Below are 17410 nucleotides of genomic sequence, written 5' to 3'. Positions count from 1 at the left end.
ATTTATATACCTGCCGACAAAATTACTTGTAGATTTTTATATATAATGCTTGCCATATGTGCTAGAAGAAAAAAAAGTTCTGCGATGGGCAATCGAATTTAACTCTTTAAGACAACTTGTACTGGTATTTTTCAAACGAGAAATAATATACTTTTGTTTTTATATGTTCATATAAAATTGACTTTTTTCAATTAACATTAAACCAAAGAAATGAAAAATACTCAAAAGTTATTTGTAAAAAAACTTTTGTTTGTTATAAGCTACTGTAGAGTGTAGGCCTTAATTTTAACATAAACTTTAGGGTTTTTTAAGTTATTTTTAAGCTTCGAAGTAGCAAAGTTTTAGTATGTTTATCCTGACGTAATTTTTAATACACTTAAAGCAGAATAGAACTAACCCAGTTTTTAAAAGAAGAAACTTAGCCCTAAAAAATTTTAAAAAAATCTTGATTTAATTTAAAGTCACTAAACTTAGTCAATGGCCGTTTGTCAGCCCACTATGTCGTGCAATTTTTTTATATATTATATTTTTAGTGGGAATCGTTTAGCTCCAACCCGCGATCATTTCCTACCCGGGCACAACTCCCACCCGCACAACTCCCACCCAATCAAGTTCGAAAACCACTCACCGACCAAGGATAACAATTACAGTAAAAAATGTTTAAAAGATAAAAAAAAAACAATTAAAAAGTAAAATATTTGGGTTGGAATTGTGCTCGGGTTTGAACTGTTAGTATACGACTCTCAGTATGCTAAAAATAGACTGAAATTTAAGGGTGTTTTATCAAATAATAGTTAGTTTTACTAACGTTGCTTACAATGGTTTTGAATAAAAAATCAAATATTAAAAGGTAACTTATGTTTCTAACATACACTTAACTTTATTCTAAAAACTAAATTAAAAACAAAAATTAAAGTTATATACACTACAATATTTAGATGTTTAAGTTTAAATTAGACAATTTGTGTAAACAGTGAACAAATTTAAAATTGGCATTTGTGAAAATAAATTCAGATACTTTTCTAGTTGTAGTAATTTTAAAATATTTAATAGTTTAGATCTCTCTCTGAAATATTCATAAATGCTAGCCATATATTAAAATTTAGAAGTAACTTAGTTTGAGTTTTATTTACTAACTTATGATAAATAAAAAACTTCTGTTGTTAATGACTATCAAATCCAAGGAAGCAATTTTTAAATAAGTTTTAAAAACATTACTTAAAAAAGTAATTTAGACTAATATTGATTGTTCTTAAATTTTTCTCGGAACTTGCTTTGGCAATTTTTATAGTTATGAGTTTATCGAAAAAATTTGAATTAAAAAAAAAACAATTGTTTATTTTTAACCTCGATGCACGACAGTTTACTAAATGTTAGAAATTAGGTAAATTAATTTTCTTAGTAAACTTATTTTTTTACTTTTGTTATCTTATTTATTTCACGTAATAAATTGTTTTTATTTTCCTTAAATTAATTTTTGAGATTTTGCGTACCAAAACATTTTACAAGTATTTCAATTGTTGTATTTTAAGTTTCCCTTTACCTTCAAAATCAGCTGATAAATTTTAAGTTAATCAATGAATTGAAAAACAATTTAATTGAGCAAAGTATTATATTGCTACTTGAAACAGTGTTTAACAAAAATTTATAATCAACTATTGATAATTTCTTGAATGAATTAAATGTATGATATTGATTAGTAATAACATCTTGTTAAAAAATTTACTTCTTCTTTAGTTTATTTCTAAAGTTTACTTTAACTAAAAGGTTAACATTAAAAAAATATTGAATTTAAATCTAGTTCTGTATGTAACAAAAATTGTTAACAGAGAATATAACTTTTGTAGACATTAATTGTCTTTAATTGTAAAAGGATATGTTAAAATTTTTGTAATTTATAAGTTGCAAACCAATATGTTTCATTACTAAATACCACCACACACTTAAAAATAAGAATTGCAAAATAAAACAAACCATTGGTCTTAAATTGTACTTTATAAAAATGTTAAACAAAAGTTAGTATAATAAACTTAAATTAATATTAAATAGTTTTTGTTTTAACTAATTTCAAAAATAATCTTATTAGTTTAAAAATTTTTGTACGAATTATAAAATATGCATACAATTTAAAAGTATCTTTTTGAAGTTAAGCCAGATTAATCTGAGTAAAATATTTTTTTGATTAATAATATACATGAACTGTTTTAATTATTTTTAGTAGTGGAAATAAAAACTAAGAAACCTCGTTTATTAATAGATTTAAAATGTTTACATTAGAAAAAATAAGTACATCAAATGTTTTTTTATTTTTAAGACAAAAAATATAAAAAACTTTTATTTAAAAAATTTCAAACAAGTGTTTCCTTGTTAATTAATAGCCAACGTAAAAAATGAAGGCTGTTGATGATCTTACTCTTTTTAAAAACAGAAAACTTTGTAAATAATAGAAACTAGCACAGTTAAAATATAACCATAAAATAGTGACTGCAAAAAATTAAAGTCCTGGAGTAGCTTCTGATATTTTATAAAATGAGTTTTATTTTTAAGCTTTTAATACCTTAAAACTTTTCGTACATATATAGTTTAACATAGATACTAAATACAATATAATAATTATTAAAAGAAAACTTTTGCATATAAACTTTTTAAAACAGCAGTAATTATTCAAAACAAAAACAGCAATTAAAATGAACCTTATAATATGTAGCAAAACATTGCAAAAACTACCAAGGACCTCAACAACGGTTAACTGATTAAAGTTTGTCGTTATTATCAAAGTCTGGAATTAGATAGTTAACAAAATTAAAGTATAAAAAAAAAAATGTATTCAAAACTGAAAAACATGATTACAGTTTATCGAGACACGATTGTATTTGTGGTGCGAGTGAAAGGTCCTTCCACCAGGTGGTGCTGTTTAAATCTCTGCCGGCTGCCCCATTTGCCGCACCTAGCAAGCAACCCACCACTGCCCCTCTGTGACAGTTCTCACCTGAAATTCGTTTAAAAGTTCTTTATAAGTCCAAATAGAAAAGTACTAAGTTTTAGAGTGTACTATAGTTTCACAAATTTCTTTAAAAAAATTGTAAAAATTTATTCTGCCAGTTTTACAGTTCTGATTAAAATTTGATAATAACTGCAAGTCTTTTCAAAGTGTTTGACCAATAAACGACATGCTTTTTTTCTCGTCTTTACTAACAAAAAGTTCTAAAAATTGTAAATAGTTAAAGCACAACTGTTTAAAACAGGGTTTCCCAAACTCATTTACTAAATCGCCCCCTTTTCAGAAATTTGAAAAATAATCGCCCCCCACGATTTTACAAAGTAGTTTTTCTCTTGAGTACAAACTTTTGAGCCAAAAAAGTTGTGTTTGAAATGTAATTTAGTCTGGTATTTCTTATGCAAGAATTTTTGTGACTGTTTTCAAAGTAGTTTACAGGGTTTGAGAAAATAAGTTACAGTTGTTTTCTTATACGCCCAGTAAAGTGTATTAAAATACTTGATTATTAAAAAGCCTTGTGTAATCTGTAATCAATCCTGTTTAAATATAAATTGTTTTGAAACTAATGAAACTTTTAGGGTAGTGGTGGACAACTTTTGTAACCAGCAATTAATATTTACTAAACAATCTTTTCTAGTTTCAACTCGTTAAAAAAATGTAATTGCAGGCTGCATAATTTAATAAAATAACATTTAAGAAAATCAAACAACTCAATCAAAATTGTAATAAAATAATTAAGTATTATTGTGATCTAGGAAATACTATTGTGAACTGAAAACCAAATTGAAAGTGTATTTTAAAATATTAAGTATCAAAAAACTTTTTTTTTTATTTTGCACAAGTAGTTTTCAAGTTATTTAGCGGGTCGAAATTTGACTGTATCTTAACCGTACGTTACCGATCTGAAATCTTAACTGAAACCTGACATTTTAATAATCTCTCATATAACGAATTTCGGACATTTAGAAGTTAATATTAAATAACTTAATTAAACCGTTAGTTATTAGCCTATAATAATTTACTAGAAGTAGTGAAAAACTAAAAGCTAGTGTTGAACTATTAAAATAAACAACACATTCTAATTGTTAATATATTAAAAATTAAGATAAAAAAAAAACAGTTGTATTAATAGTTTAAAATTCCTTAGTATACAGATTTTTTAACAATAATAAATCAAGTTAGAAAATAATATTGAGTTTAAGAATCTTTCAAATGAAAAGTTTGAAGTCATTTAAATAGAGACTTCAAATCTATACTCTTTTAAAACCAAAAAAAAAATTAAATAAAAACTTTAATGGTTATCAAGATTTTTTTATTTATACAGGTTAATAAGTAATAACAAAAGTATGTCAAATAAATTTCTATTAAACAATACTTTTATTACTACGCTATAAAAACTTTTAGTGTAATATAAAACGACAAATATAAACTACAAAATTAACCAGGTCAAAATAAAACTATTGACAGATTTAAAACATAAACCATTTAATAAATACAGTAGACTTCCGCTTGAAATCGCACTTTGAACAAAATAAAAAAGTGCAAACTCAAAAATTATTACCTTTTTTTTACAAAATGGTAAATTTAAATATGTTTTACGCAATAACGTTATGAATAAACATAAAATCAACAAAAACATAAAACGAACATTCATTAAAAAAAAAATCTATATAAGATATTAAATATTATGTATTTTTTGTTTTATTAATACTTAGTTAGTAATAGACTTTATTTAAGTTAAATTTTAGAAAATATAAACTTGCAGTTTTTTTGGGTAAAAATTGCGAAATCAAGAGGAAGTCTACCGAAATTAATATTAATTAGGCATTATTCAAACCTGTTGTAGAATAAATAACTTAATACTTTTTTTATTAAAAAAATACTTTTTAAATACATTGCAAACCAGGTTAAATAAGAAGTATTTTAAAAGATCAAATAAAATAAAATAAACTTCAATAAAATAATGTCTGCTACTGAAGTCTAATATAATGTTAAGGATGAGGTTCATGACTGCTTGCAATTTTGTTTTCAATCTGATTCTTAATCAGTAAAATAAAGCCTCCTTTACAAATATCTAGATTAGATCTTTTGCTCAAGATGTTGATAATGAACTGAAAAATTTTTCAACAACATAGCTAGAAGGAAAAACTATAAACAACAATCTAAATTCCTCTCAAATGATTGGATACTTTTGCCCTTTTTTTTTGTTGAGTCCAAAAGTTTTCATATCGTTCTTTGGAAAAGTTTACTTTAAGTTCAAGGATAGTTTGTAAGTCTGAGAAGGTTTCCTGTAATTCGTTTACTTCAAAAAGATCTGCCTCGAGAAAATCCATATTTTTATCTATATGATAGCTTTTTTAACAAAAGGGTTGATCATGCTAATTCGATCATCAGACCACAAGTTTCGGTAGACTGATACCATTGTACAAGTTTTTCGGTTGTGACTGACTGATGAGTCCTAATAAGGACGAAACCGGTCTCAGTCTACCGAAACTTGTGGTCTGATGATCGAATTTGTATGATCAACCCTTTTGTTAAATTTGAGCTTGTCTCACGGCAAACGAAAATCCGGACTTCTGTTCTGCAAACTTTCGCCGATGTTTTTTGTTGATAGCTTTTTTGTGTCAAATAAAAATTTTACTATATAATATGTTGAAATTGTTAAAAATTCCAGATTTTTTAGATTTTTTTTTACCTAAATTGTCAAATTCCAGGTTTTCCAGGTTTCTGGGTAAATTGGTAACCCTGTATAGTTTTATTTCTTAGTCTAACTTAGTGACTTTTCAAAAAACAATTGAAAATGTCATGAGGTGATAGTTGATAATAGATAACATAGATTTTTACAAACCATTTATGATCCGAAATAACATATATGTCAGGTTATAAAGTGGTGAGAGGGATTCTGATCGTCTATGATCTATGTAATTGTCAAATAAAAAACACATATAAATGAAAATATGTAATTTACTTGAAAGTAGGAGTCATAAGTACTTGATTTTTTTCTCTATGTTTTACATAAAAAAAAATATTTAAGTTTTATCTCAGGGTCAAATATTTAATAGCAAGCTAAAATTAGTAACATAGCAAGACAAAAAGTAAAAATTTTCTGACAGCCAAAAATTTTAAAATCGCCCCCTTTTCGCCCCCTTACTAGTTATCGCCCACCCTTTCGCCCCCTTACTAATTATCGCCCCCCGACTTACTAAAATCGCCCCCAGGGGGGCGATATCGCCCACTTTGGGAAACCCTGGTTTAAAATAACTATTATTAAGATATTTTTTGCCAACACACTATACAAGTCTTATATACTTATAAAATACCTAATAAAGCTGTTTTATTTTGAAAAAAAGTTTTTAAGACCTGTAGAGACTTATACCTGGTTTTCAAACAAACAAAGTTAATAAATACTTACATAACAATATTGATAACTTTAAACTTTTATATGAATCAAAAAAAGTTTTTGTATTAAATTAACTATTTATTTAATATTTAAAATTATAAACTCAGTAAAGTAAAATAAGTACAAATAAAACTTTTCTCTAAAAAAACACTTGTGCTATAAATTTATACTAATTTTGAAAAAAAAAACAATTTAATTTGTTTAATTGGTAAAAACTTTAACTATCAGTTTTATAAAACACGTGAATATAATTTTTTTTTTTGAGTTATAAATTGATACTTGATTAAAAGAAAACAACAATATCTTAATTTATCACACATTGAATAATTTACCTCCGACGTTAGTATTGGTCAAAATGCCGTCTTGGAAGTTGTCATGATAACAGTATGCAATGAGGTAAGCATTAAGCAAGGCACCTCTTATGTAACAAGCAGAACCATTCATTTGTACTACTTGCTGGAAAAATTGCAGTTTTTCCGAAGGACTAAAATTATAAGATAAACTTGCTTTGCTTTGTTGGAATAATTATAACCTTTTGTGGTTACAATTTTCAAATTCTTAAAAAGATGTTTAAAGGGCTACAACTCAAAAAGTTATACATATTTGAAAAAAGCGTATGTAGGTCTAATTTATGCCTACAAACACTTGTTTTATTTTGGCAAAAAAAGTATTTACTAAAGAAGAATTTTATTAATAACTACTAAGTACTAATAATAATTACCATACTTTAAAAATAGTTTTAGTCGAATCTCTAAAAACATTCAAAATGTTGCAAAAGAAAATAAGGTCTACAAGTATTAATTTGACCTACATACCTATTTTATACATTTTTTAAATATATTTTACTTTGTGAGTTGTGACCAATTAAAATTTTGTTTTAAAAATTGAATTGTCCAAGTTTGAATACTCGTGCACCCACCTTTTGTAATTATTATACATAAAAATTAAATATGTAAATATGTAAATAATTTACAAATAATTTCAAGATCAAAATTTGTATAGATATATCATTAATGATTTTCTAGTAAATAAATTAGAAAAACTTATTAGAAAACAACCATACCTTTGTTTTAAATCAAACTCTTTTTTGAACTTTTCAATTTTGAAATTGTACAATGACAACAATTCAGCTTCGAGCACTTCAGTCATTGGCTTACCTCTTGTCACGTGATACAATGCTCTCACGTAAGATTCAACTGGTTTTTCTAAAGACTTGACTGGATGTGTCAAACTGGTGTAAATGACTATTTGTTTATACTTTAAACTCAATATTTCGACTTGTTTAAACTTTTACTAAAATAAACTTTACTATATTTTTGGCAAACACAAGAATTTTTTTTTATTATACTAGGAACAAAAATTTGAATCTTAACAAAAAAAGAAAGCTTGTAGTAAAAATATGCACTGCAGTGTAAAAAAACACTTCTAGCTTTTAAATAAACAACAACTTAAAAACTTGAAATTTCATTCAAAAAATATTCCAAATGTTTCTGCTTAATAGCAAACATACTTAATAAACTGTTTTGTTTCTTGTAGGACTTCTTCGAACGAGCGATGAATGTTGTGCAGTATGATGGATGAAGTCATAACAAATGCCCCGATCGTTTCTAGCTGAGAGTCTGCTGGCTTGAAAATATAAAAAGAAAGTTTATCAAACGTTAATAAATGATGAAAATGTTAGTTAATATACACATATGATAAAATTAGTAGCATAAAAAAACAAATAAGTTAGATAATAGTTTTGAATTTGACTAGAAAAAGAAGTTTTTCTTATAATCTTAACATTAAGAAAATTTATAGTCTGTAAAATATTTTCTTAACAACAAAGATGACTTTATTGTTGTTACTGAAAAAATTGGTTTTTGCTACTTTTATATTGTACTTTGATAGTATTTAATAAAGTTTTTGTTAAAGTTAAGCCTACCATTTGAAGATTGCTCTTGGTCCTATTTGTTACAAAATTGAAAAAATCTTCATCAGAAGTTGGCTCATTCGCATTTAACCAATCTGAAAACAGAGATCTGAAAAAAATAAATGGATAATTGAAGAAATAAACATTCATTTTAATAATTTTCTTCTTTTAGACTGGCTTGTAATTATTTTAGATCAGGAAGGTTAAATTAAAATTTTCATTATTAACTTATAAAAAAAAAATATATTTGAAAAAAAACTAATATATGTTTATAGATGTTATTAATATTTTAAAAAAGTGTTAAACATTATAACGACTTAGAGAGTGTAAAGAGAAATTACTTTTAACACAGTTGCCACTCTTTGAAAAAAATAGCTTGAACCAGCCTGAGTTTTTAATTTTTACAACTGCGGTGCAATTCACTTTTACAAAATACTTATTTATTTTTTTAATCATAAAGTACATGTTTTAAAAACTATATGTGGTAACTATTTATTTTTGTATAAATTTTTTGACATATATATATTTGATTTTTCAATTTAAAGGTTCGTTCTAATAAATTGTAATTCATGAACTCACTAAAAATTTCAATTCTTAGACCAAAGTAGAGCTAGGAGAAGACAGAATTTTTTTACTTATTATTTAAAGTTAGCTTTTAAAAAAATGTAAAACATAAATAAGTTAAATAAAAAATATGTTATGCAAAAAATTAATCTAAAACTTATTTGCATTCTAAAAAAACAAGCTTCAGTTTAAAAAAAAAGATTTCTATAGTCTGATTTAAAAAAAAACAACCAGTGCTAATAAAAAATTAAAAAGTATGGAAACTAAATTGTATTTAAATTTATTTTTAAACTATACTGATTGTGTAACAACTCTATTTTAAGTAAATACATAAAAAAAATATAAGACAGAAACATAACAACTTTATTGTTTCAAAATTAGAAGGTATTCTAAAAAGAACCTATGCCATGATTCAGCGTAAGTATCATTATGAGTGCCTGGTGTAGTCATGAACTTGAAATAATCACAAAACACTGTTTTCAATTTGTCTCCTTCACATTTTTGCAGTGAATTCAGTGCTAGCAAGGCACAATGACAGTTCAAGGTGTTATCGCCTGCAGACATTCCTATAAAAAAATACAAAACTAAAATATTATCTTTCGCACTGTGGGGGTACTTGGCCTGAAGTACCGGGTCTAAGCGACGAAGAGTAGTTCAGGCCAAAAGCCCGTTTGGGTACGCCTGCTTCTTTTAATCTCTTGCTCTCACAAGCCTTGATTTCTGTGGTCTCATTAAAAGCGGCTTGCATGTTCTCTTTGGAGACTGCTGCTTACTATTCTTAGATTTATACCTTTTTTTATTTATACGCAGTGGCGTTACAATATATATTTTTGATGAGTAGGTATCAAGTATGCACAAAATGACACTTTTGCACGAAGACCTTTTTGCACGTGGTATCACTTTTGCACAGGTTGGAAAATTTTTCAATTTTATTTTATTTTTTTATAAACATATTTATTTATTTATTTATTTTAATTTTACCCCTAACCTAGAGGTGGGCAATGTAAATAGTTGATGGGCCGGATCCAAAAAAATAGTCCTCAGCAGGCCAGAGCATTTCGAGTCAGTGATCTACCCAACTTTGCTGGATCCTTTTAGATCCGAATCCTAATTTAAAAATATTATCCTGATCAGGCTAAATACTAACTTTAGACAAAGATCCGGATCAGAATGGAAGCTAACTTGAAAAAGATTTGGGTCCGGCTGGATTTCAGAATTTTGAATCAATATATTAGTTACCAAGGTTCTCAAGTATAAAATTTTGTGTTATTTTATATCAGGTATTCATAACTACATACTTATTATAATTCTCGACCGAATTAATACTAGTTAGTCTTATAAAAACAATAACTTACTTACTAAAAAATACTCGAGCCTAATATTTCAAGCTAAAACATTAAAAAATTGTTAACTATTCGAAATTATCTAATTTTGGTAATCCTTGGCTGGAGTTTTCATTAACAATATTATTTAGAAGTTAATTAAAATTACAAAATTAAACTACTACCTTTTAATTTTAACAAACTAATAAATAATTCTGATGTATCAAACAGTTTTACCATAAAAAGCGAAAAAATAAAGTTAAAAGATCTCGATGAAACACTTAAGGTTAATCATAAATTACAGTTGTTTAAATCAAGTTGCATGACAGTTTGGGAAAATCTGCAAGTGCACTGAAATGCCGATTAGGTTTGAAATTATCTTATCCTTGTTAATGTTTATGGTCGGAAATGTTTGTTTTCAAATGTATGAAATCTCGAACAAAACAACTAGTTTCATGGTCATATTTTAAAGTTGACAAACTTTGGCTCGTTCTATAATACATAAAAATATATCTAAAAATCTAGTAAAAGCAACGGAAATTATATGTTTGATTTAAATTTTCATATCAACATTTTTAAAAGACAGTTAAACCTAGATAAAAAATTACTTTGGCTTCAAATTCTAGTACTTTTACTTTCAAAATATTAAACAGTAATGACCAACTTATGAAACTTAACTAAGTTCTGTACTCTAAAAATATTATTATCAAACAATTCATCTAAAATACTTATATAAAAGTACTAACATAAAATAACGAAATACTAAAATAAAAAAGAGATTAATTTATAAACGAACATGATAACCCTATTAATTTAATAGACTTTTAGATTAAGATCAGTTTTACTAAAGAAAATAGTACTAAACGAAAAACTAACATATAAAACTGTCATATTATATATTAAATGTAAATTTTGAAGAGTTTAGCAAGAATAATTACACTAAAAAGAAGTCAATGAGACATTTTTGGATCATCAAAGTTTTTAACAAGTTGTTTAAAATCTGGAAGTATATTCGTAAAAGATATTCTCAGTAATGACTGCATACTGGTATCAGTAAGATTTGAACGCAGCTACCTTTTGTTTATATATATGATTGAAAATGTTTGTTTGCAAACATATGTAGACCTAAACAGAACAAGTAATTTAATTAAAATCTTTTTTTAATTAACAAACTTTGTCTTGTTAAGTAGGGCATAAAAGCTGTCAAACTTTTAAGGCTTGAATTTTTTTTTTTAGTGTATTGTCACATTGAAGTTTAGCAGTTCTAATTGTATATTACTAGGTGCATTCTCGGTATCAAACGCCAACTATGTTGACACAATATAAAGTTCTTCTATTAGTTGCTGAAAGTCTGCAAAACGACGACCAAACTTATTATCAAGTCACTACTGTCATCAATTAATCATCACTAAACTTAACCATATAATTAATCAAAAAGTCATTAACAAAAAAACAATAGCAGAAAAGAGAGCAAACTGTAGTCTCAACTTAAAATATTTTTCTAAAATTTAATGTTGAGCAGTTTGACTCAAAATAGTTGTAAATGTTAAAAAAGATTTTTTTTACTTTTCTTAACAAGTATAAAAACAACTCACTACACATCTGGGAAAGACAGCAATTTTTATCACGTTCACTTTTTATGAAAGTTATTATGGTAGGTAAGATCATCAAAGTTAGTTCAGCAAACAATTGTTTTTGGATAATTTGAGAAAGGATTAATTCAACTGACTCAAAACAGAAAAAGATACTTTAACAAAAAAGTGTTTTTATCACCACAAAAATAAAAGCCAATTTTACAAACATTTTCAGAGTCAAAGTCTTACATTTTTGTTTTATTAAAATAATTCTAAAAAGGTTTTGTACAAATTTTGTAATATTTACATTGGTTGGCTGGATTTCATATAAATTTGGAAAATGCTTAGCAGGCTGGATCATCTACTCGCGACCGGATCAATTTTGTCCGCGGGCCTGATTCTATTTAAGTTAAGAAAAGGTTTTAGGCCGGTAATTTTCACGTATGTTGCCAACCCCTACTCTAACCCTTACCCCCAATAGGTAACTTTTTTTTCTTTTTTATTATTTTACATAGATATTTTTTATTTATTTCTTAATTTTCTTGTTTTTTTATATTAGTTTTTATTAGTTGATAATTAATTTTTTTTTACTCAGGGTTGCCACTCATTTTTTCAAATTTTTTTCAGGGTTTTCCAAATTTCAAAAGTACACATTTTTTGGTCCATTTTTATTTTCAAGTTAAGTTTAATGTAATAAACTGTGTTGAATAGTATAAAAACATTGAAAAGATAATGAAAAATAGTTCAAATGTGTTTTTAATAGAAACATTTTTTGATGATGACAAAAAAATCTTATTAATATGATAGATTTTTTTGTGTCAAACTGAAATTTTACTACTAAAAGTGTTAAAATTGTTAAAAATTCCAGGTTTTTGTTCAAAATTCCAGATTTTTCCAGGTTTTTTTTCAAAATTTCTCAAATTCCATGTTTTTCCAGGTAAAGGTAACCCTGTTTACTATAACTGTTACCCCTAACCTTTAACCTGGGTTGGTAATTTTCTTTTTTGATTTTTTATTTATTAAATTATTTTTCATTTTATCAGTTATTTTTACTATCACTCTACCCCTAATCCTTACCCGGGTTAGTAAGTTATTTTTTGTTTTGTTGTTGCTTTTTTTTTCAATTATTTTGTTTTCTTTTTATACTTGTTTACTCTCTCGCAAAAATGACCCTTCGTGTAAAAGTAACCCTCAGTGCAAAAATGTTTTCATGCAAAAGTGTCCCTTTGTGCATATTTGAACCTTTATGCAAAGGTGTCATTGTAAATATTTGACCCATTCCCGTTTTTGATATCTATAGTTATTAGATTGTTCAAATAGTTTTTCTTTCTCTTGAAACTATAATAGGTTAAATGTTTTACAAGGTGATTTTTAATCTAATAAAAAAAAAAATTTTTTATAAAAATTGTCAAAATTACAAGCATCAATCAAATGTATTTTCATTAGATTTTACCTATAAAATTTGCTATTTTACTGAAAAAAGATTATCTTCAAACAAACTAAGGCCATAGGGGGGTTAAGCTATGTTTTTTACAACTTGATCTTATTTTATAGAGTTTTTTTAAGCTTGAAGATGCTGTTTATCTTTTCAAAAAATTCAAATTATTTTTTAAAATATGACTAGTCTAAGTCGGGCCGCATAACAGGTTCCCTATGAATGGGAAAACTAAAACATCGAAAAAAAAAAACTACTTTATTTAAAATCATTCTCCTCCTACATTTTTCAAGCAATCTTCTTCAAACTTCCACAGTCTAATCTTAGTACAATAACAAAAAAATGTTACTTTAGAATTTAAAAAAATTGTAAAAATTTTATTTTTGAAAAAAAAAAAATCCTTTTTTTTTAATTTTTGTGATAAATTTTTTATTTTTTATCTTAATAAAATTCTAAAGTAATGTTTTTTTATCTTTTAATATAAGGAATGTTTCCTAAAAATTTGAAGAAGATTGCTTGAAAAATGAAGGAGGAGATAGATTTTTAGTGAATTTTTAAATTTCTGAAAAAATTGACCTTGAAAAATTTGCGGTCCATATGTTTGTATTGGAAACTTTTTACAAAAAATAAAATATCTCAAAAGTTATATAAGATTTTTAAATTCTATAAAAACAGGCTTGTAGTTTGTACTTAAAACTTTCATATAAAAGCCAACAATAAATAAAAGTTTATTTACTGTAAAGTATAGACATCTATAACTACTTTTTTACGTTTGCATACTAAAAAAGAAAATAAGTGTAAGTATAACAATAAATAAGTTTTCTGAATTTAATTCAAAATAGTAATCTTAAAGAATAATCTTAAAATATGACCAGATAGAAAATGCTAAAACCTAGACTAAACCAATGTTACTGTATTACAATGTGTGTAAAAAAATTTTGCCCTCCCCCCTATGGCTTTAAATACTTAGGTCTACCTTCAAGCTTAAATTAAACATTCTAAAAATATTTTAAAGAATGAAATCACTGTAAACTGTTAAGCTTTGAGGCTTAAAAACTTATTTATACATTTAAATGATGTAGCTCAAATAATTGCTACAAAACAAACATTGCAACCATAAAAGTAGACATAAACTAAATTTATACATGTAAAGTTTATAAAAACCTCTTATAAAAATTATCTAAAATTGTATATAACTCGATAACCTAAAGGTTTTTTGTACACCAGGTCCTTTGACTAAACTTTATGAGCGTATTTTTCTGTCGTTAAATTCTTTTCAAATATATAAAATATGCTTAATACTTTTCTTACATGTAATAGACAAAATTGCTAAACATAGTGATCTTCTTTAACATAAATTCAATATTTTCACAAAATTTTTCAAGTTAAACTTTTAACCTTGATGGTAGTGGTTTTTACCAGATTTTCCAGTCCATGCATCTAATTTGTCCTTCAAAATTACTCCTCCAATCACAGTTTTCTTATTTTTTGACCATGAAGATCTACCACTACCACCTTAAAAATAATGTATTGTGAAGTTATTTCAAATGGTAAGTATCAAAAATCTTTAAGCATCAAATTAAGTAATTAGTTATAATATCAGACCCACTATCAGCCAAAATCAGCTATGCATATTAGAGTGCTTACAATACGGCAATCTTTCAGTTTAAATTATTTATTTTTAATTTAGCAAATACCACAAAAACAGCCTGTGCAAAATTTTAGATGATTTGAACAAACTTTCACCTTGACTGAAACCACCATAATGTAAACTGTACAGGACCCAAAACATGTAAACATACAGTTTTTTACTGAATAACTTTGTGATAATTATCATAAAATCACTTTGTGCACAATTTAAAGAAAGTTTTATGGAGGCAATCCTTTATTTTTTGAAAAAAAAACTTGAAATTTAAGAATTACTAAAAGTGATAAAAATTACACAAAATCAAGAGTTTTCTCCATAGAACTTTAATAATATCATCTCAAATTGTGCACAATGTGTTTATGTCATACTTGCTAAATGTAAAACAATTTTCAGCTAAAAACTCTTAGGTGGCATTTTTTGGGTCCTGTACAATTTGCATTGGAATAGTTTTCAGAAAATTGAATTCTGCCAAGGTGAAAGTGTCTTTAAATCATTGAAAATTTTGTACAGAGTGTTTTTGTGGTGTTTGCTAAATGTAAAATAAAAATAGCAAGAAACTTAAAGGTTACTGTAATTATAAGCACCTAAATGCATATTCTGCTTAAAAGTTTAATCACTTAGAATAATAAAAACAAAATAAAACAAGTTAAAAAAAACTATTAACTATAAAGAATATATGTTTTTTGGGTAGTAAACTAGAGAAGCATAAAACTAAATAACAAATAAAATTTGTTTTGTTTTATAACGTAGCAACTATAATTAAAAAAAACTTAACATAAAAAGAACACTTGACTATAAAGTTTAGAAAAAATTAAAATTCAGTTGTTTGTAAGAACAGTTATTTAAATAGTGCTAAAAAAAATGTTAGACTTATTGTTGTACTACCTGTATTTGATATTTTAAGTATACTAGTTGGGTGTTTGTCTTTTGGTGACTCATATTTACTTATCCATCCTTTAAAATCATATTTTATCATGGTCACATCATAATACCAATGAACAGGCATTGAGACTGCATCTCCAATAAATAAACCTAGAAATTGTTGGACTTTAACCACATTTTACATATAGTAGCACATTTTAACATGAGTTGACAATTAACACCAAATATATTTACAATAGATTAATATACTCTTTTTTGTAATTAATATTAAAAACAACTTTTAAAATACTTAAAAAAAAAACAACTTTTTTTATGAAGGAGCTTTATTTCACATATTTTTATTAAAAGTTTTTATAATATACCAGTATATTATAAAAAATACATGAAAAAACTCATTTTTACAATTTTTTTAATCATTTTAATTTTTTTTTTCTAATATATTTATATTTTAAATGTAATTAAGATATCTTATTTTCCCAAAATTAAATAAGAAATAACTTATAAAAACACTTAAATAAAAATGTCTATTGAGCTAGATAATATTATGTTTGATTAATTTAAAGTATTAACAACTTTTAAAGCTTTTAAGAATAGTAAAATTACTTATTTTTAATATAGTTATTATTTAAAATTGATAGATTTTTTTTAAAGTTATTCTAGTATTCCAGTCTTAAAAAAAACTAATTAAAAACAATTAAAAAAAATTAAGTATTACCTTGCCTACTTTTTAACTTCGAGTTATGACTTATAAAACATAAAACGACACAAGATTAGTTTTTTCACATACTTTTTAAATTAATGCAACAAATTAAAAAAAACTATGAAAAACTGAAGTTTTCTTAATTTAGTTTTGCTGCTTACCTTGAAAGGCTTGTTTAACGGAGTTTTTTATTAAATTGTTACTCATTGGAAGTTTATATTAAAACTACCAAAATATGTTGAAAATAATTATGATTTCATCAGTTTTATACTATTTACAAGCAACTATTAGTATATGCAGCAAGTAATATTTCAAACATATTGTGCAATGTACTAATCTGGCTAATCTGACAGTAGAAACTTTTATATGAATGTATATAATGCAGTACTGGTTATGCTATTCAAGTTATTTAGCTTTCTTAACAAGTTAAGTTTGTTGAAAATATATATTAAGCGAAACCATGCCATGCCAATTTTGGTATAAATATATGAATATGTATGTATTAATACAACAATGCGTTTTACAAATACAAATGTTTCACTGTTCTGTTAGACAGAATAGCTCTTTATTAAGTTTATTACAACAGTATTTTAAAATATGAACCAAGATGTTTATGAAATTAAGCAAAAAAAAAAACTTTGACGGTCATTAGGGTTGCTAAAGTTTTCCAATTAATACTAAAATCTTATTTTCTATCTTTCCAATCCCAAAAATATTTCGAAAGTGTTGTTTTTATTCTGTAGTTACTGTTGTTAAATGTATATTTATGCTGTGTGTAATGTACCTACTTTTAAACAATAAACCTGATGACCCGACATTTTTTTAGCACAAACAAAAAACAAATTCTATTTTAACATGGCTGCTCTCTCTGCAATATAGAAAAACACGAGATCTCAGAGTAAAACTCAAATCTAGCTTCAAATAAACGAAATGAATTACAGTAATTGTAAACATTTCTCTAGCTTTTATATTAAA

At 25.6% G+C, this 17410-nt stretch overlaps 1 protein-coding gene across 1 annotated transcript; it reads right to left on the bottom strand.

Moving 5' to 3' along the window:
* Positions 1-2214: 2214 nt before the first annotated feature.
* Positions 2215-16730, bottom strand: LOC145834221 (uncharacterized). Its single transcript, XM_082941598.1, has 9 exons — positions 16597-16730; positions 15739-15885; positions 14604-14720; positions 9275-9440; positions 8323-8419; positions 7909-8024; positions 7462-7629; positions 6731-6882; positions 2215-2989 (listed from the first exon to the last, which is right to left on the bottom strand). The coding sequence occupies exons 1-9, from the start codon at positions 16640-16642 to the stop codon at positions 2847-2849; spliced, it is 1152 nt and encodes a 383-aa protein (XP_082797724.1). The 5' UTR covers positions 16643-16730; the 3' UTR covers positions 2215-2846.
* Between the last annotated feature and the right edge of the window lie 680 nt (positions 16731-17410).

This window comes from Thalia democratica, chromosome 4 (assembly GCF_965202585.1).
Source record: "Thalia democratica chromosome 4, ktThaDemo2.hap1.1, whole genome shotgun sequence".
Classification (NCBI taxonomy): Eukaryota; Metazoa; Chordata; class Thaliacea; order Salpida; family Salpidae; genus Thalia; species Thalia democratica.
Note: the sequence above shows the minus strand (reverse complement) of the source record. Positions and strands in the feature narration are given on the sequence as shown.

Bases quoted from the DNA above. Each gene is read 5' to 3' on its own strand.
- LOC145834221 (XM_082941598.1), bottom strand. From the start codon at position 16,642: ATGAGTAACAATTTAATAAAAAACTCCGTTAAACAAGCCTTTCAAG. The intron at 15,886-16,596 runs GTAAGCAGCAAA...AACAATTTCTAG, and splicing joins CGTTAAACAAGCCTTTCAAG to GTTTATTTATTGGAGATGCA. The intron at 2,990-6,730 runs GTAAATTATTCA...AACGAATTTCAG, and splicing joins GACCAATACTAACGTCGGAG to GTGAGAACTGTCACAGAGGG.